The 21,291-nt window shown below is 43.1% G+C and overlaps 1 protein-coding gene across 2 annotated transcripts in view; it reads right to left on the reverse strand.

Moving 5' to 3' along the window:
* HMGXB3 (HMG-box containing 3) overlaps positions 1-21,291 on the reverse strand; it is a 64,242-nt gene that overhangs the window by 36,074 nt on the left and 6,877 nt on the right. For both annotated transcript variants that reach the window (XM_058677668.1, XM_058677669.1), the window contains exons 4-6: positions 20,580-21,080; positions 19,428-19,526; positions 14,518-14,649 (exon numbers count right to left, since the gene is read on the reverse strand). In XM_058677668.1, coding sequence (XP_058533651.1) covers positions 14,518-14,649; positions 19,428-19,526; positions 20,580-21,080 — 732 coding nt within the window. The remainder of the gene's footprint in view (positions 1-14,517; positions 14,650-19,427; positions 19,527-20,579; positions 21,081-21,291) is intronic.

The following is a 21,291-nucleotide window of genomic DNA, read 5'->3' on the forward strand; positions in this document are numbered from 1 at the left end:
CTCACATCGACCGTGCCAGGATCCCATATGGGCACCGGTTCTGATCCCGGCAGCCTCATTTCCCATCCAGCTCCCTGCTTGTGGCCTGGGAAAGCAGTCAAGGACGGCCCAAAGCATTGGGACCCTGCACCTGCGTGGGAGACCAGGAAGAGGTTCCTGGTTCCCTGCTTCGGATCGGTGCAGTACCGGCCGTTGCAGTGACTTGGGGAGTGAATCATTAGATGGAAGATCTTCCTCTCTATCTCTCCTTCTCTCTGTATATCTGACTTTGTAAATAAAAAAAAAAATAATTTTTTTTTAAAAAAAGAAAAAATTTCTACAAACAACTATATGCCTAAGTTGGAAAATCTAGAAGAAATGGATAAATTTCTAGGCACATACAATTTACCAAAACTGAATCATGAGAACACTGAAGACCAAAACAAACTAAGCCAGGATAGACAAAACAGACTAAACCTGCACATCCTCCAACAAAGAAAGTCTAGACTGGATAGATTCACTACCAAATTCTACCAAACCTTTCAAAAACTAACATCAATCCCTCACAAACTATGCGAAACAACAAAAAGGGAGTCATTCATCTCAAATTCCTTCTACAAGGCCAACATTATCTTAGTTTCTAAACCTGAGAAAAGTAAAATGAAAAAGACAACTACAGACCAATATCCCTGATAAATGTAGATGGAAAAGTCCTCAGAACACTAGCCAATTGAATCCATAACACATTAGAAAGATCCTTCACCCAGATCAGGAGAATTTATCCCTGGCACACAGGAATGGTTCAACACACACAAATCAACTAACGTGATACACCACATCAACAAAATGAACAATAAAAATCACAATTATCTCAATTGATGCAGAGAAAGTATTTGATAAAAATTCAACATCCTTTCATTTTAAAAACCTTCAGCAAATCAGGCACAGAAGGATCATTCCTCAGTACATTCAAGGCATTCTGTGACAAACTCAAGGCCAGCACCATATTGAACAGGGAAATGTTGGAGGCTTTTTCAGTCGGAGGCATTTTCACTGAGATTTGGAACTAGACAAGAATGCCCAATCATAGCACTGCTATTCAACACAGCACTGGAAGTATTGGCCAGAAATACTAGACAAGAAAAAGAAATTTAAAAATACAAATTGAAAAGCAGGAAGTCAAATAATCCTTATTTGTAGATGATATGATTTTCTATACAGGGAAACAACACTCAAATAGGAGAATACTGGAACCATTAGATTTTGGCAAGGTCACAGGATACAAAATCAATACACATCAATCAATGGCCTTGATATACACAAACAATTCCATGGCTGAGAAATAGCTTCCAAGATTAGTCCCATACACAATAGCAGAAAAGAAACTCATACTTTGGAATAAACCTAACCAAGCACACGAAGGCTCTTTATAAGGAAAACTGCAAAATAGTAAAAGAAGAAAACAAGAGGTACAAGACACCAACTCATGGGAACATCTTTCATGTTATTGGATTGGTAGAAGAATCATCATCCAAATGTCCATAATGCCGACAGTAACCTATATATTCAATGCAACTCCAATTCAAATTCCAACATTCTTCCCAGAACTAGAAAAACTGATACTACAATTCATATGGAATAGCAAGGGATCTCAGATAGCTAAAGCAATCTTAAAAAAAAAAAAAAAAGCTGGAGGTAACACAATACCAGTTTTCAGGGTGTACTTATAGGGTAGTGGTAATCAAAATATCCTGGTACTGGGGGAAAAAAAAAAGACCCAAAGATCAATGGAACAAAACAGACATCCCAGAAACTAACCTGCACATCTATAACCAATTAATTTCTGATAACTGAACTGACATCAACCCAGGAAGAAAGGAAAATCTCGAACAAACTATGCTGGGAAAACTGGATATACACCTGCATTAGTAAGAAAACAAGAGCCCTTACTTTTCACTTTTATGAGAATCAACTCGTGGGCCTGGCACAATGGCTCCGTGGCTAAATCCTCACCTTCCAAGCACTGAGATCCCATGTGGGTGCTGGCTCATATCTCGGCTGTCCCACTTCCCACCCTGCCCTTGGTCTGCGGCCTGGAAAAGCAGTAGAGGATGGCCCAAAGCCTTAAGACCTGGGAGACCTGGAAGAAGGTCTCTTGCTTCAGATCAGTCAGTTCTGACCATTGCGACCACTTTGAGATTAAACCAGTGGATGGAAAATCTTTTTGTATCTCCTTCTCTATATAGATTTGCCTTTCTAATAAAAAAGATACAGCTTTCAAAGAATGGATCAAAACGTATGACCTGACACCATCAAATTAACAGAATGACACATCAGGAAAACACTGCAAGAAACAGTTCAGGCAGATTCCTCAGAGGATCCCCAAAGCACAGGCAATTACAGCAAATATAAATAAAGAGAACTATATATGGCTAAGAAGTTTCTGTATTGCCAAGGAAATAGTTAATAAAGTGAAGAGATAACCAAAGAATAGGAGGAAATATTCACAAATTACAGAACAGAGAGAGGACTGACATCCAGGATTTACAAGGAACTCAAGAAACTTAGCAACAGTAAAACAAGCAGCCCAGTTAAGAAAGGCACAAAGGATATAGATCTTTTTCGAATGATGATATTCAAAGAATTAACAAATACATGAAGAAATGCTCAGGTTGTCTAGCAATTAGGGAAATGCCAATAAAAATCACAATGAGATTCTACCTATCTCTGGTGAGAATGATCTACACACAGCAATCAACAATTGTTGGTGAGGCTGGGGAGGTGGGGAGGGAATCATAATTCATCATTGATGGGACTGAGTCGGTGAAGTCACTGTGGAAGCCAGAACGGAGATTCCTCAGACAACTAAAAACAGATCTACCATTTGTTTGGGGCATACCCAAACAAATGAAATCTGCATACAAGAAAGGCACCTGCAAACCCATGTTTGTAAGCACTGTGTAAACACCACAATTCACAATAGCTGAGACAAGTAAACAACCCAGATGCCCATCAACAGATGAATGGATAAAGAAAATGTAGTACACCTACTCTATGGAATACTACTCAGCCATTAAAAAAAGTGAAATCTTAGCATTTGCAACCAAATAGACACAGCTGGAAACATTGTTTAGTGAAATAAGACAGTCCTAAAAAGACAGTATAATATGTTCTCTCTGATACTAGCAACAGCTAATACACAGAAGAGATACACACAGACAAAGCCATCAACTTTAATAGGAAGATTAGCATCCTGGGAAATAACAAATGTATACAGTATTATGTCTTTACTCCTGGGTAATAGCAGAATTCCCATTACTATTTTTTTAGGACTTATCTGTTCTTACTGAAAAGGCAGATCTTTACAGAGAGAAGGAGAGATAGAAATCTTCCAACCTAAATGGCCTTTATGGTCATTGCCAAGCCGATCCAAAGCCAGAAACCAGGAGTCTCCCCTAGGTTTCCTATGGGGGTACAGGGTCCCAAGGCCTTGGGCCGTCCTCCACTGTTTTCCCAGACTAGAAGCAGGGAACTGGATGGGAAGTGGAACGGCCAGGACAAGAACCAGCATCCACATGGGATGCTGGCACTTGAAGGTGGAGGATTAGTCTTTTGAGCCACTGTGCCAAGCCCCCATTACTATTTTTAATTATACTTTTACATTACTTTGCTTTATTTTCTCCCTCTTCCTACATTTGTAATGTCATGATCCATTTGTGTATCAGAAAGTTAAACCTCTAACAGTGAAACACAAAAATGTAATTATAATAACTTGAAGGCAAATAATTACAGGGATTTAGAGAGGAAGGAAGGGAGGGGCAGAGAGATGGTCCCTGATGCACAGAAACCTGTATCGAGGGGAAAAAAACAAACATGCACATATATGCATACATTTAAAAAATTTGCTGTCTCAAAAAAAAAATCGAAACTCAAGGACTCTATGGCTAAATAGCACAAAAATGTCTACGTGGCTAAGTGGGACACAGCTGACATAATAAGCTGCGTGGACTTAGAAAGCTACCTCTCTTGAATCGATTTTTCATCAGCTGGAAACATGCAGGACAAAGTCGTCTTTACCTCTAAAAACCTAACTGCACTGAGGCTAAAATGCTACATTTTCCTTCTTGTCACACTCACTCTACTCCTTTGGAACTCAGAAGTTAAACCATCTATTCTTTACATGGTAATTCTATCAAATAATATGTATGTGTGTTGGGGGCAGGAAACAGTCATGACAGGAAGCAAGTGATTAAAAGGGGAAAAAGCTTGCTTTCATGCCATGACTTGAAAGAAGAACAAACATGGCATGAAAGTTAGTTCAAAGGAAAAGAACATAAAAGAAGACTACACAAGACAAGACAAGCACACAGACTTACGCCCTCCCATGCCAAGTGGTCATGGACAGAGCTGTTTCACATCAATGGCAAGAGGCCAAGGACGATTCTGACAACATTAAATCAATTCCCTCTTGTGGTGGGGGCAGTGCGTCTACAGGGGAATTATTAGTGGCAGAATCAATTCTCGCATCACAGTGAAAGACACTAAAACTCACTATTATAGACACTGAATTCACTATTATCAGGCCCTGCCTGATTTTGGAAGTGATGTTTGTAGACAACACTGCCAATCATGATCATGCGGCTTGGTGGGGCAGGAATTACTACATATCAGAAACTGTGCCATCTATTCTACGGGATATCACTCTACCCCTCCAAATCTCACTTGACCTTTCCTACCATCCAAATAAGGTAGGTACAATTACTAACTTCCATTTGCAAGAGAGGAAACTTACACCATAGAAGGCAAACATAAAATGGCCTGCCCATAGACAACACATCTAAAAACTAGTGAAGCAGGAATTTGAACTGAGGACATTAACTCCAGGCCTGTATAATTATTAGACTCAGATTTCTGGAATTGGTCCTATCCTGAACTTCAACTTTGAAATGGCTCTCAAAGTGCATAATCCAGTAGTGAGAGACCTGGAAGGGAAATAGTGGGCTCCTCCCTCTTGGGTTACCACTCCCACAGGAGGGCACGAAAACTAGGACAGGGGCTGGGGTGGCTAGAGAGGCACTCAACAACATCTGTGAAGGCTGGAAAGTTGAGCTGGTTAGATGGAACTAAGCTTTAATACCCATCGACATGTACGAGAGCCAAATGGGATGTGGGACAGACTGGACTAGTCTGCTACACAAACTGGCAAACCAGGGTAGGGGGCGGGCCTGGTGGGGGTTATTGTGGGTCGCTCCAACTAGGCTGCAGCTCCCACTGGTTTATGCAAGGGCCAAGTATGTGCTGGGCAGAACCAGGCTGGACTGCAACACCCATTGGTTCCAGTGGAAGACAGCACTGGAAGCAGAACCAACCCAGCAATTGCAACCACCAGCTGATCGTGGCGATGGACTGTGCCGAGCCCTGCACTTGCTAGTACATACAAGAATCTGGTCTGGGAACACCTCAGACAAAGTTTCTTTGGGGATCTCCCCAATCGAAATGCCGGACTCAGAACCCTAACCAAGAAAAGACAGAAAACAGAACGGGTCAATCAACCACCTGAGCTATATGTTGGCAGCTAAATACTGGGCAAATGGAGACTATGATGGGTTATGTTAATCAGTGGATTCTTCAGCGACCTCATCAAGCTTGGAATGGCGAAACTGGCAGCGATTCATAACTGTTGAACTATCAAAACCACTTGAGCAAGTATCTCAGAGCATGCCCCACATCTGGGACCTGGGGTGGGTGGGAAACTGGGTGGGGCTTCTTCCTCCATATCCCCCTTTACCTCAGATACATGAAGGAAACAATATGGAAATAATAGTCTTACCCACTTCCCTATAGCCCTTGAACCTTTTTACCCTAATTAACTATGTAAAGATTGTAAAAAATATAATAAAAAACAAACAAACAAACAAAAAAAGCAAATAGCTCTCAAAGAGCTGTCCCATAGAAACTGCCTCAGAGGAATTTAAAGGTATGCCTCTATATAAGTTTCCTCTACACAAGTCATCCTGGAGACCCAAAATGGCCGATTTACTGAGGAAGCAGAATCTACAGGAGGAGGGCAGCAGTGAATGTTCCCACACAGACGGAATAGAACCTGCAGGTAGCCCATGGGAGGAAGCAGGTACGGGGTGGACAGCTGGGGAGCACAGTAAGCACTCGAAGTTGTCTGCCACAGACAGACTGTTGGGATGAGGGTGAGCAAAGGGGTATTGTGAGCAAACAACTGATCTACAAAAAGTGGGACCAGTAGAATCAGTGTTTGGACACAAAGGGAGACTAGCCAATGAGGCTCCCATGGGCACCTGAATTGGGTGGAGTGCACACCCAGTGCTTGTGACTAGCCTGGGGGATTCATGTGGTGGGACGCCATGGGTGCACAGCACAGGCCCAGCACCAGCAAATGGATGTGGAGACTGTGAGAATTTTGGGACTTGTGGAGCTGCTGAGTGAGCACTCATTCCTTTCCACTGGGGAAGGAGTGGACCCAAGGAACAGAATAGCGAACGGGGAAAGCCCACCAGGATCCATGGCTTGGCACCCCAAACCCCTCATGAGACACCAATAGAGATAGCTGCCATGAACATGTCACCAATCCCAATACTCACAAAAGGAAAAGAGGAGCCAGGCTGAAGAGTACAGAAATAATCTCACAATTTTAGCTAGAAAACAATGAACGGGTAGATTCAGGGAACAGGACCTGGCTTCATGGAATCCAATGTCTCCAAGAGCACATGAACAGGGAGGAGGAAGTAAAATCAGCCCAACTTAGATCCATTAAGTGTAGAACAGGCGCAGTGGGCGTGAGTCAGGGAGGGGGAAAGATGGGAAACCTAGCACACAGACACCAGGACCACAGTTTTGTGTCAAGGATTCCAAAGAGGGGAGTAAAATCAGTCTGAGCATGTACCACAAGCTGAACCTTGGGTGCGATGGGCAGAAACCAGTTAGGGAGAATGGGTTCACAACTGGACCCAAGGACTGCATTCCCCCATCCCAGCACCAAGATACTTCTGCCCTAACAGCACATGGCCATAATCAGAGTAACACTCACAACAAAAAACCGAATATGAAAAAAAAGGCAAGGGGGGGGGGGGATAAGAAGTAGATTCGTGTTAAAGACTAGCCCTAGATACCACAGGACTCCCTTTAGAAAACACAAAACCTAATGAGAAAAAGTAAACAACAACAACAAAAAAACCACAAAGCTGGGGCCAGTGTGATGGCTCAATTAGCTAATCCTTCCCCTTCAAGCACCAGGATCTCATAGGGACACTGACTGGTTCGTGTCCCAGCTACCCCACTTCCCATCCAGCTCTCTCCTTGTGGCCAGGCTAGCAGTGGAGGATGGCTCAAAGCCTTGGGACCCTGCACCCTGTGACAGACAGGAAGAAATTCCCAGCTTCAGATTGGCTCAGTTTTGGTCTTTGCATTCACGTAGGGAATATATCAGGGGATAGAAGATCTTTCTGTCTCCTCTCTAAATCTCCAACAAAAACTGATAAATCTTAGGAAAACAAAATAAAACAGAAAGCCAAAGAAATATCACTCAAAAGACAAAAACAAATGGAGCAAAAGCTCTAAAAGTCAACTCAGAATGCCAAAGGCAGAATGGCAGACACCACCCTAACTGCCAAGGAACAGGAGTTAACTGCAATTTTGCAAATGGAGGATCAAGACATGGTAGAATTATCTGAAAAGCAATTTAGAAAAATCGTAGAAAATTGAAGACACAAACAGGAGTTTAAGGAATTTAGGCATTAAGTGACACAGAAGACAGGAACACTGAAGCAAAATCAAACTTATTAGACATGAAAAACACATTTACACATATTAAAAACACAAACAAGGAAAGTTTCAACAGAATGAGCAAGGCAGAAACAAGCATTTCATAACTATAAGATGGTATGTCTGAAAACAGCCACAGATTCAAAAAACTGGAAGAGAAACTGAGTAAAGCTGAGAAAATCATTTAAGAATGAAGTGACACTACAAAACACCCCAATGTATGTGTCACTGAACTCCCTGAAGTACAGAAAAAGAAGCCAGGCTGAAACGGGTACTCAATGAAGTAAGAATGAAATTTCCCTATCATTGGGAAAGAAAGAGGAATTCAAATACGAGAAATAGAGAACCCCAAAAACACACAACTGGAAGCAATCCTCACCAGGGCACATCATAAACAAGCTCTCCTCAGTCGAACCAAAAGATTCTTAGAAGCTCACATGAGAAATGCATAACATATAAAGGAACGTCAATCAACGAAGAGAACTGACCTATTACAAGGAACTCTCCAAGCTAGAAGAGAATGGAGAGAGATAATTCAGACCTTGAAAGAAAAAAATGCTAACCCAGAATAGTGTATCAAAGCTCACTTCTGAAAATAAAAATCTTGCAAAACAAACAAGACCTGAAATGACTTCACTGCTACACAGCCAGGCCATCAGAATCAAAGAGATAATTAAAATAAGGGAGGAAATAAACCAAGAGACCAACAGAACAATGAATCAAAGAACAGGTTCTAAAAGACAGATTAATACACTGCTAGTCCAAAAAAAGAAAATATGAAGTGAGAAGATACAATCAATAGAAAGAGACAAAAACATGAGGTAACTGCAATCCTAAACAGACTTATAACCAGGACAGAGATTGAATCAGTAATTAAAGCCCTCCCAGGAAAGAAAAGCCCAGGACCGATGATTTCATTGATTTTTTTTTAAGATTTATTTATTTATTTTTTATTGGAAAGTCAGATATACAGAGAGGGGGACAGACACAGGGATGATCTTCCATCTGCTGATTCACTCCCCAACTGGCCGCAATAGCCGGAGCTGAGCCAATCTGAAGCCAGGAGCCAGTAGTTTCTTCTGGGTCTCCCACATGGTGCAGGGTCCCAAGGTTTTGGGCCATCCTCGACTGCTTTCACAGGCCACAAGCAGGGAGCTGGAAGGGAAGCTGGGCTTCCGGGATTAGAATTGGCATCCATATGGGATCCCGGGTGTGCAAGGTGAGGATTTTAGATGCTAGGCCACCGTGCCAGGCCCACTGAATTTTTTTTTTTTAATTGGAATGGCAGATTAGATTTATAGAGAAAGGGAGACACAAAGCTCTTCCATCTGCTGGTTCACTCCCCAAATGGTTGTAATGGCAGGAGCTGAGCCAAAGCAGAGAACCTGGAGATTCTTCCAGGTTTCTGACGTGGGTGCAGGGTCCCAAGGCTTTGGGTCATTCTCCACTGCTTTCCCAGGCCACAAACAGGGAGCTGGATGAGAAGTGGAGCAGCCGAGACACGCAATGGTGCCCATTTGGAATCTGGGTGCTTGAAGGGGGAGGATTAACCAACTGAGCCACTGCACCAAGCCCACTGCTGAATTCTACCAAATGATTCAAGTAGAACTTCTCCCAATCCTCCACAACTTATTCAAAACAACAGAGAGGGAAGCAATTCTTCCAAGCTTTCTATGAAGGCAATGTCACCTTAGTACCAAAATCAGATAGAGACATAACACGTAGAATCAGAGACCAGCATCATATGAACATATATGCTAAAACCTTTAACACTAGCTATACATCAGATACACCAGATAGATCATTCACCTAGACCAAGTAGGATTTATCCCCATTACATAGGAAGGGTTCAACATACACAAGGCAATAAATGTGATACACTGCATCAACAAAAAGAAGAAAAACCACATGATCATCTCAGTAACTGCAGAGAAGGCATTCAGTAAAATCCAACACCACTTCATGCTAAAAATCCCATGCAAAATAGGCACAGAAGGAATGTACTACATTAGAAAATAACATAATAGTGAACAGAAAAATACTTGAAGCTTTTCCACTAAGATGTGGAACCAGACAACGATATCCATTTCCACCATTGCTATATCACATAGCACTGGAAGTTCTAACCAGAGATGTTAGGTAAGAAAAAGAAACTGAAGTAATTAAAGTGGGAAATGGGGATATTAAATTATCCTGGTTCACAGTTGACATGATACTATGCAAAAAAGAACCAAAAAACTCGGAGACTACTGAAATTCATAAGAATTTGGCAAGGAAGCAGTATACAAAATTAACGAGCATAAATCAATGGCCTTAGTTTACAGATACAACTTCATGGCTGAGAAAGAACTTGTAAGAACAGTCCCATTCAAAATAGTAGGGAAAAAACCTTAAATACCTTGGAATAGACCTAAGCAAGGATATGAATAACCCCTATGATAAAAAACTATAAAACCTTAAAAAAAGAAGACATTAAAAGATGGAGAAATGTACCATGCTCATGGGTCAGTAGAATTAATATCATGAAAATGTCCGTATTACCAAACATAATCTAAGGTTCAAAACAATTTCAAACAAAATCCTAACTACATTCTTCTCAATGTATACAGCTTCAGAATGTATTGTGTTGGATTTTCAATTCATCAAAAGTAGATGCAAAAATTAATCTGGAAACACAAGAGACTGTGAATAGTCAAAGCAATGCTCAAAACAAAAAACAAAGCTGGAGGGGCAGTGGAACTCAAAAGTCTTGTATCAGTACAAAAATAGAGAAAAAGATCAAGGGAACAGAACAGAAACCTCTGAAGAGAAGCTACACATGTACAGCCAACTACTCTGCGATAGGAAAACTGAAAATAACGCAGGGTGAAATGTGAGTCTCTTCCATAAATGCTGTTGTAATCATTGGATATTAGCTTGCAGGAGTAACAAACAAGATCCCTCCCTACCTTTTAGCTTATACAAAAATCAACTCTAAATGGATCAAGGTCTTAAATTTGCACCCAGATACCATCAAATTACTACAGGAATACACAGGGAACACCCTACAAGATATAGGCATAGGCAAAGACTTTTTAGAAAAGACAACCAAAACACAGGTAGCTAAAGCCAAAATAAACAAATAGGACTACATCAAGCTAAGAAGCTTCTGTGCAGCAAAGGAAAGTCAGCAAAGTGAAGAGGCAACCAACAGAATGAAAATCTTTGCACACTACACAACAGACAAGGTCTACAAAGAGCTTCAGATACTCAACAAAAGGAAAGCAAACAACTCTGTTAAGAAATGGACAAACGGCATGAACACATATTTTTCAAAGAAATTCAAATGGATAGTAGACATAAAAAATGCTCAGGCTCCCTAGCTATTAGGGAAATGAAAATAAAAATCACATTGAGGTTCTACTTAACTCTAGTACGAATGCCCCTATATCCAGAAATCAACAAACTGCTGGCAAAAATGTGGGGAAAAGGTACACTAATCCACTGCTGGTGGGATGTGAACTCATACAACCACTATGGAACTCAGTATGGATGGTATTCAAACAACTGAGAACTGACCTACGTGACAACCCAGCCATCTCATTCATGGGAATATATCCAAACAAAATGAAATCTGCATACAAGAAAGGCACCATCAAGCCCATGTTTACAGCAGCACAATTCACAATAGCTGAGACAAGTAAACAACCCAGACACCCATCAACAGATGAATGGATAAAGAAAATGTAGTACACCTACTCTGTGGAATACTACTCAGCCATTAAAAAACCCCCATGAAATCTTACCATTTGCAACTAAATAGACCCAATTGGAAACATTATATTTAGTGAAATGGGCCAGACTCTAAAGGACAAATACCATGTTTTATCACCTATAAGTCAACCTTTAGGCAAGTTACAAAATAGATACACAAAATCAAGTATATACATATACTCTCACAGATAAAGGGTAAACAAAGACTAGCACACTGGGAAGTAAATTTATATTACACTATGTATCTCTATCCTTATAGCATGATACTAGATCTTCTACCTCTACTTAATCTCATAACTGTTACTAAGGGACTATATACTATTGTGATAATTTGGGGAATAACAATGGGGGAGGGGAGGAGGGACACAGAGAAAGGAGGAAGGGGAGGAAGAGAGAAGAAGGGGAGAGAAGAATTCCTAAACCTATACAACTGTAAAAAAAAAAAAATTTTTTAAAGATTTATTTATTTCATTACAAAGTCAGATATACAGAGAGGAGAGACAGAGAGGAAGATCTTCCGTCCGATGATTCAAGTGAGCCGCAACGGGCCGGTACGCGCCGATCCGAAGCCGGGAACCTGGAACCTCCTCCAGGTCTCCCACGTGGGTGCAGAGTCCCAAAGCATTGGGCCGTCCTCGACTGCTTTCCCAGGCCACAAGCAGGGAGCTGGATGGGAAGTGGAGCTGCCGGGATTAGAACCGGTGCCCATATGGGATCCCGGGGCTTTCAAGGCGAGGACTTTAGCCACTAAGCCACGCCACCGGGCAAAAAAAAAAAAAAATTTTTTTAAGATAAAAAAGAGACATTTATACGAAATAAGCGAAAATCTACTATGGTTAACAGAAACTGGGGAGGGAAAGAAGTATTAGTGCCATAGCTTATTATTTCTAATTCTGTGTCTTCTGTCAGTATAATCACAGGACTATTTCAAACCACCAGCTAATAATTATAAGTTCTACTTTGCAGGGTCTGGCGGCGTGGCCTAGCAGCTGAAGTCCTTGCCATGAACACGCTGGGATCCCATATGGGCACCGGTTCTAGTCCCGGCAACCCCACTTCCCATCCAGCTCCCTGCTTGTGGCCTGGGAAAGCAGTTGAGGATGGCCCAAAGCCTTGGGACCCAACACCCGCATGGGAGACCTGGAAGAGCTCCTGGCTTTGGATCAGTGCAACACCGGCCGTTGTGGTCACTTGGGGAGTGAATCATTGGACGGAAGATATTTCTGTCTCTCCTCCTCTCTATACATATCGGACTTTTCAATAAAACTAAATAAATCTTTAAAAAAAATTCTACTTTGCAGTTACATCATCTATTAGCAATTATATTTTATATGTGTCTCCATATGCATATGTGAGTTACCACTCAAGATAAATATACACACTGGAATTTAAATAAATCAAAACAAGTCATCCTGGATTGTGTTAAGTTAAACACATGACAACCACATAGCTAACCCAGGTAATTTTCGTAAAAACAATACCTAACACTGCCTTCTCTTACAACAGAAATACACTATACTGAACTACACAGCATTAGAGCTATGATGCTTATTTCTTATCTTCTAAGAGCAAGGGCTGTGCAATGCAAGGGTTGCAAAGAAGCTCAACATGATGTCAACAGATCAATGTTAAATAGTGACAGCCACAAACGAAAAGTATCAAAAGAATACTTGGGAAAACATAGGCATTCTTCCTTAAGGAAGCACAGGACTGTTTCAATGAGAGGTCAGTGCTGCGGCAGAGTCACTTACATTGCCACCTACAATACCAGCATCCCACACAGACCCCGATTAGACAGAGTCCTTGTTCTTCCAATCAAATTCCCTGCCTACATGCCTTGAGAAAGCAGTGGAAGATGGTCCAACTGCTTGGGCCTGTACCACCAATTAAAGGACCTAGATGAAGTTCCTGGCTCCCACCTGGTCCAGTCCTGGATATTCTGATAAGTGAACCAGTAGATGAAAAATCACTCTGTCTCTTCTTTCTGTAACTCTGCCTTTCAAGTATGTAATGAATGAATGAATACACGTGCATACACACACACACACACACACACACACTGAGCTAGGCAGCATAGAAAAATAGTTACATCAGACAGAATAATCAATAAGTATAGAAAAACAGAGGTAAGTAGGTAGATAGTCCTGCACTGTGAAGTCACACTACCCTGACTCTCAGGTTAAAGACGTGTATTTCTTTTTGGTATCTATCTAGCTAGCTACCTACTTACCTGAAAGGCAGACTGAAACAATCAGAGGGAGAGGGACATAAACAGAGAGAGGGATGAGTGAAAGGGAAGGAGGAAGAGATCTTCTGGCAGCTTGTTCACCCCTCCCCCACCCTCACCCCTACATCGACACAACAGCTAAATCTGGAGCAGGCCAGAGCCAAGAACTCTACCTAGGTTTCCCACGTGGCTGGCAGGGGCAGAAAAACTTGGGTCTTCATCCACTGCCTTCCCAGGCTCATTAGTAGGAAGCCAGATTGGAAGTGGAACAGCCAGGACTCAAACTGGCCCTGCAGTTTGAGAAGCAGGCATCCCAAATGGTGGCTTACATTTCTGTGCCTCAATACTAGTACCTAGGACTTCCACTTCTGAGACTGAAAAGGATTTGGAGTTGTCCATCTCAGGAATAACCAAGACAACATACAGAGCAAACTGTTAACATTGATCTTAACAGGAAATGGGTGAATTATGGCAAATCATGCCACAATTGAGGATAGTGCTTCAAAAGAATATTTAATAGCATATGTTATATGAAAAAAAGCAAGACACAATTTATTCATGGAAAGTAGAATAAAATATAGCAAACTGCTAATAATGACTTTTAATTCTTTTTTAAACAAAATGTTTATAATAAAAATGATTCACTTAAAAAAATTCACTTGTACAGTCAGAAATCTGTTAACCTTAAAAGTCACTTGTTCCCAAGAGCAACAGAAAACCAATTCTGTGGAGTTTCCAAAGAAGCAATGGCCAGTATAGCTTACCTTTGGGATCCACTTTCCTCCCAGGAAGTTCCCACAGGCAGGGCACTTCGGTGGTTTGTGCCTGGTGACATACGTAAAGGAGCATCCTGGGCTGGTGCAGGTGCCATGGCCCCGGCGAGTATATGTGGTGGTCTGCAAAGGAAGATTTTGTTAGAATCAACACCACCATCCATTCTTATTCACAGCCTGATGGCCATTACAACCGTAACAGTACCAGGAGGCCACTCTGGCCTCCAGGACACCCAAATGGCAGTATTCTCGTAGGTCACAATTGGAAAGGTCCTAAGTACAACATCCACTTGTTAAAAATGGAAAAAAACAGCTCAAATGGGAAGACTTTCACAGCCACTAGAAGCATGATGTGATAGCTGCTACTGATGAGGCACCAAATAGTGTGAAATGCTTAACCAGTACCTCATTTAATACTCCCAGCAATGCTATTTAGTATTACCAAGGTCTTCATCATTAAATATTTTGCTGGAGGTTAACACTGACTCCAGGGCAAAGCCATACCTAGAACCCAGATCTCCGATTTCTGGTCCCAGATTCTTTCTCTGCACTCAGTTACTCCATACATTCTCTGTCTCTGAGGACTACAATACCAAAAAATATTTTTTTTTCCTTCATTTGCACTCTGACTAAACATAAGAGAACCTAGGATTCAGAGACATAAAACAGACCCATGTTCACTGGATGAGAGAGAGATTCAGGAGTAGAAACCAAGTTCTTCGCATGCAACAGAATTCCACCTGTAATAATGCACATTCATCAAGGCAGTCACTGCCTCTCACCACCTGTACTCATCTCCCTTTCCAGCAACATGTCTTACAAGGGATCATGGTCACTACATCCCAGCTACAACAGAAACTCACTTATTAGCAAGCTCCACTTCAAGATTAAAATAGAGAAGAATATTCCCCATATCAGTTTATCACTTATGAATGCTTACTAGTCTATTATTATATAAACTATACAATCCTGGCTTCCCTAGCTGCACTATACAGCAAAAGCTTTCCTGGGGGAACACTCAAATGGTACCAACCATCTGTGCCAGGAAGAAAAGGCAGTTACCATGGTGGTACCACGTCAAGAGGAAGTGTGAGTGTAATGGCAGCAAGGACAGTGGTTAGGTTTTGGGTTCCACCTTCTCTGTCAACTGCCCTGTTCTTCCTCTTTCCTAGGTTTGCCTTCACTTGAAAAAAAGAGTCATTTCCAGGAGTAAGAACTAGTTTTTCTACAAATTCAGCTGCAGTAGCTGTTCACATTCTAGGATCCTGCAAAGGTGTCTTTTCTTTTTTGAGAGGCAGGGTGACAGAGAGGAAGACAGATTTTCCATCTGCTAGTTCACATCCCAAATGGCTGTCAACAACTCTATCCAGGTCTCCCCTGTGGGTGACAAGTTGTTTGCTGCCTTCTTAGGGACATGAGTAAGGTACTGAGTCAGAAATGGAGAGAGAAGTAGGGACTTGAACCCCACTTGGTACAGGATGCTGGCTTGACCACCATTCCACAAAAACAGCCCCTAAACAATTTTTGGATAAGAAAGTTTTGCACGGGTTGGTGCTGTGGCTCGATGGGTTAGGCAGCAACTTGTAATGTCAGCATTCCACATCTGAGTGCTAGTTCAATCCACTTCTCACCCATATGACCGGCTAGGCAATGGCAGCTGGTCTGAATGCTTGGGCTGCAGCTATCCATGTGAGACACCCAGGTGGTGTTTGTAGCTCCTTGTTCCAGCCTCATCCAGATCTGGCTGTCACAACCATTTGGAGAGTAAACTAGTGATGGGAGAACTCTAAAGGCTCTGCCTTTCAAATAAATTAACATAGGGTTATTTAGTGTGGTGGTTACGATGTCAGAAAGCAGAGTGCTTTGGCTCTACACTGGGCTCCTGCTCCGGACTCCAGCTTCCTGCTAATGCAGACCCCAGGAGGAGGCAGTGCAGGTAACTACATTCCTGCTACCCACAAAGGAGACATGGCCTCAATTCCTGGCTCCCACCTTTAGGCTGGCCCAGTTCTGGGCATTTGGGGAGTGAAACAATGCATGGGAACATATTCATGAGCACATTTTTTACATAATTTTTTTTAAAGATTTATTTATTTTATTACAAAGTCAGATATACAGAGAGGAGGAGAGACAGAGAGAAAGATCTTCCATCCGATGTTTCACTCCCCAAGTGAGCCGCAACTGCCGGTGCGCATTGATCTGAAGCCAGGAACCAGGAAACCTCTTCCGGGTCTCCTACGCGGGTGCAGGGTCCCAAGGCTTTGGGCCGTTTTCGACTGCTTTCCCAGGCCACAAGCACGGAACTTGATGGGAAGTGGAGCTGCCAGGATCAGAACCAGAGCCCATATGGGATCCCGGGGCGTTCAATGTGAGGAGTTTAGCTACTAGGCCATGCCGCCGGGCCCAATTTTCTTTTTTTTTTTCATAATTTTCTTTAATAAAGATTTATTTATTTGACAGAGTTATGAGAGTGGGAGGGGAACGAGGAAGGAACTGACAGAGACAGAAAACGTTCCATCTGCTATTTCATTTTCCAGATGGCCATAATATCCATGGCTAGGCCAGACCAAAACTAGGAGCTTCCTCTGATTCTTCATGGGGGTGTCAAGGGTCCAGGTACTTGGGCCACCTTCCGTTACTTTTCCCACACCATTAACAAGGCAGCTAGACAGGGAAGTGGAGCAGCACAAATACAAACCAGCACCCATATGAGATCCCAGAATTGCAGGCTTTATCTGCTACATCCAACATCAGCCCCCTCAAAAAAAATTTTAGTTATGGGCCCAATGCAGTAGCCTAGTGGTTAAGGTCCTTGCCTTGTACACGCTGGGATTCTATATGGGTGCCAGTTCTAATGCCAGCAGCACCGTTTCCCATCAAGCTCACTGCCTGCAGCCTGGGAAAGCAGTTGAGGACAACCCAAAGCCTTGGGATCCTACATAGGAGCTCTGGGCTGCTGGCTTTGGATTGGCCCAGCTCTGGCTGTTGTTGCCACTTGAGGAGTTAATCAATGGACAGAAGATCTTCCTGTCTCTCCTCCTCTCTATATATCTTAAATAAATCCTTATAAATAAAAGGGTAGAAAGATACTAATAATAACTAGACCTCAAAGATTTCGGAGCAAAGAATATTACAGAAGATCATTTCATAGTAACAGTCAATTGATCAAGACATAACTCTAAATGTTTATGCACTTAGTAAAAGAGTCAAATAATGACCCAAGGGGAGGACATCTGGTTTGACAGGACACCTCTGGGGATGCCTGCACCCAGGATCAGACAGCCTGCATTCAAGCCCTGGCTTTGCTTCTGACTGCAACTTCCCGCTCATGCACACCCTGAGAGGCAGCAGGAATGGCTCAAGTATTTGTGACCCAGTCACTCAGGTGGGAGACTTGGATTGATTTGGGGGCTCCTGGTTTCAGCCTGACCCAGTCCTAACTGGTTTTTGTTGTGTTTGGTTTCAAGATTTATTTTTATTGGAAAGGCAGATTTACAGAGAGGGAGGGAGAGAAAGATCTTCCATTCATTGGTTCACTCCCCAAATGGTTGCCATGGCCAAAGCTGAGTCAATCTGAAACTAGGAGCCAAAAGTTTCTTCTAGGTCTCCCATGAGTGTGCGGGTTCCCAAGGCTCTGGGCAATCTTCCACTGCTTTCCAGGCCCTTAGCAGGGAGCTGGATGGGAAGTGGAGCAGCCACTAGTCCCGGCAGCTCCACTTCCCATCCAGCTCCCTGCTTGTGGCCTGGGAAAGCAGTCGAGGACGGCCCAAAGCCTTGGGACCCTGCACCGGCGTGGGAGACCCGGAAGAGGTTCCTGGTCCCGGCATCGGATTGGCGCGTACTGGCCCGTTGCGGCTCACTTGGGGAATGAAGCATCGGATGGAAGATCTTCCTCTCTGTCTCTCTTCCTCTCTGTATATCCGGCTTTCCAATAATAATAAAAAAATCTTTAAAAAAAAAAAAAAAAAGAGTACGTATTTGTATGTAAGACACAGAAACCATTAGAACTCAAAGAAGAAATAGAAAAATCTACAAAGTTAGTCAGATGTCTTCTTTCAATAACTGATGGAAATATGGGCAGAAAATCAACAAAAGCATATGAGTTAAGAAACACCATCAATCAACCTGTGGTAATCTAACCTGTACCGCAACATTCCACCAACAGAAGATCCGTATGTTCTTTCCTGCATCAAGAACATTTAGCAAGACAGATCCTATTATGGCGATAAAATAGACCTGCATTCACATCTTACTAACCATAAAGTTCTGCACAGAGAAGTTCTAAATCAGTAACAGGAAGATATCTGGAAAATTCCCAACTATTTCCAAAGTAACTAACACACTTCTAATAACACATGGGTCTAAGAAGTAAATCAGGAAGTATTCTGAGCTGAATAAAAATGAAAACATCCCACATCACAATTTGTAGTATGCCATAAAAACAGTGCTAGAGGAAAATAACACAGGTTCTAAATACAGTCTGAAGCCAGGAGCTTGGAGCTTCTTCAGTTCTCTCACGTGGACACAGGGGAACAAACACTTGGGCCATCCTCTGCTCCAATCCCAGGCCACCACAGGGAGCTGCGTCAGCTGGATCAGACACAGAGCAGCAGCAAATAAAACTAGTACCTATACGGGATGTCGGTGCTGCAGGAGACGGATTAGCCTACTACGCCTCGACACAAGCCCCAATAAATAAATGTTGTAAAAAAAAAAAAAAAAAAAAAAGAAAGAAAATCAAGAAAGCAGAATCCTGGTTCTCACTTTGTAGTTTAGTGGTCATGAACTCAGACCAGGTAATTCTGGAGACCTATCAGTCCCAGTGCTGTAAGAATCTAAAATTTTGAGAAAACTACTTGGAAGACAGTTCTCATGACACCATTAATTCCACATATACTGACCAGCTTGATGGAGTTGGGGTTCTCTACAACTGAGTAGGCAGGCAGAGGCAACATGATGAACTGGGTGGCTGGTGTAGAGGAGCTAGTGTCACTGGAATCCTGTGGGCAAATGAGAAAAGGACAGCCGAGCTGAAAGTGAGTGAAGATCACCCAGGACCACCTCATGACAGGCTGCATGAAAACCAATAGGCCACGCAAACACGCTTACTCAGTGAACTTCTCAAAAGCAATCAATCTGTGGTCATCAAAAAGCAGTTCAGTTAACAAGGGTGGAGAAAACCAGTACCCCCTAGGAAACGTGCGGTCTTCGTTTTTTAAATGAAGATGAACAAAGGAGGCTTTCAGGAGAGTCTCAAGCGCCTCGGGGGTACCCAGGATCATCCAGGCAGCGAGTGAGGGAACAGTTAACTCTTCTGCACGTGTCAAATGTAGACCTGTCAGGCAGGACAGCAGCATGCGTCACCGCTACAATCTGCACTGGGACAACAAAATAATAGAAAGAACACAGTCCTGGGACAGATCCTCAGCAGAGGTGCCTGCTGTTTTCCACTCAGGCTGCGGGCACCACAGTGTGTCAGCCTCAGGCTTCCGTTCCTAAGGATGGGAGTTTATATTCTAGTGCCTGGTATCCAACCATGTCCACAGCATCAATCGTGCAATCACTGAAACTGCTGCTTTCGCTCATCTGCCCAGGCCAGAGAGAAACATGTTCTCTCATCTGCATCTCATCACTCGAGCCTGGAGACCTCTTCCTACTTCACCTGCGCCTTCAGAAGATCCTTTTGAGAACTCCTCTATGGTGCTTGCTGAAAGAGTCGCCAGAGAATATAAAATCCGGATCAATATTAATAGCCTCAGGGATCCTAGCTTTGACTCATGGATATAATCCAACTGCCATTTTTCTACAAGTGTACCTGATGCACTGTCTCGTGTGAGGAAAATCCTGGCTACACTGCCACGGAGGAGGTGATCAGAATCTCAGGATAACTCTGAAGCAAACCTAGGGGCGAGCAACATTTAGGAACTCCAATTCCTCCAGAAGGACCACACAGGCACTCATAACTACAGCTGCTCTAGGACCACACTGCAGTGCATGCTGTTAAAAACAAACAAGCAAACAACAACAACAAAAGGGAAGGCCAGAGTACTTACCCTCATGACTGTCACCACAGACACATTCTCCCCAACCTGAGAGTGGGGCATGGCCAAGCTTCCAGCAGGGAGGTCTGTTGCGCCGTTCACTAAAGTCTCTTCGATTACCAGGCTTGTCTGGTAAGGCTGGTGGCTCTCCCCGACCTCCAGGGAAGCCTCCTCCAGCAGCACGTCCTGGCTGAGGATGTCTGAGGTGGGCATCTCTTGTACAGCAGCCCCTGGCTGGGCGAGAGCTCCCACCTCCTCAGCCAGGGCCTCCACAGCCAGGCACTGTTCTGCCATGCCGGCATGGCTAGGTACTGTCTCTGGGGCAGTGCTGGATACCAGAGGAGCTCCTTTAGGGGACACCTGGTTCTGAGCCACACACAGCTCTAGTTGAGGGCAGCTCCGGTCCTCCTGCAGGCTACTCTTGGGGATGATGATGTAATCGGAGCGGGGGAGGATCTTGCGGAAACCTGGGATGTCCGGAACCACAGCGGTCAGTGCAGAGAGCTTAGAGTTCTGAGGAGGGAAACAAGCAGAAATCAATGCACTGAGGCCACATCAAACAGATCTGCTAGCCCACATTTGCATATATGAGAGGGACCAAAAACACTCCACCCTCCTGACCTAGCTCGGATGGGGTCAACTTCTAACAAGAGCAATATCACTGTCACTTGAGTCACACTTTCAGCCAATGTAGTTCAGTCACATAGGAAACAGGCAACCTGGC

Source organism: Ochotona princeps, chromosome 19 (assembly GCF_030435755.1).
Source record: "Ochotona princeps isolate mOchPri1 chromosome 19, mOchPri1.hap1, whole genome shotgun sequence".
In the NCBI taxonomy this organism is placed as follows: Eukaryota; Metazoa; Chordata; class Mammalia; order Lagomorpha; family Ochotonidae; genus Ochotona; species Ochotona princeps.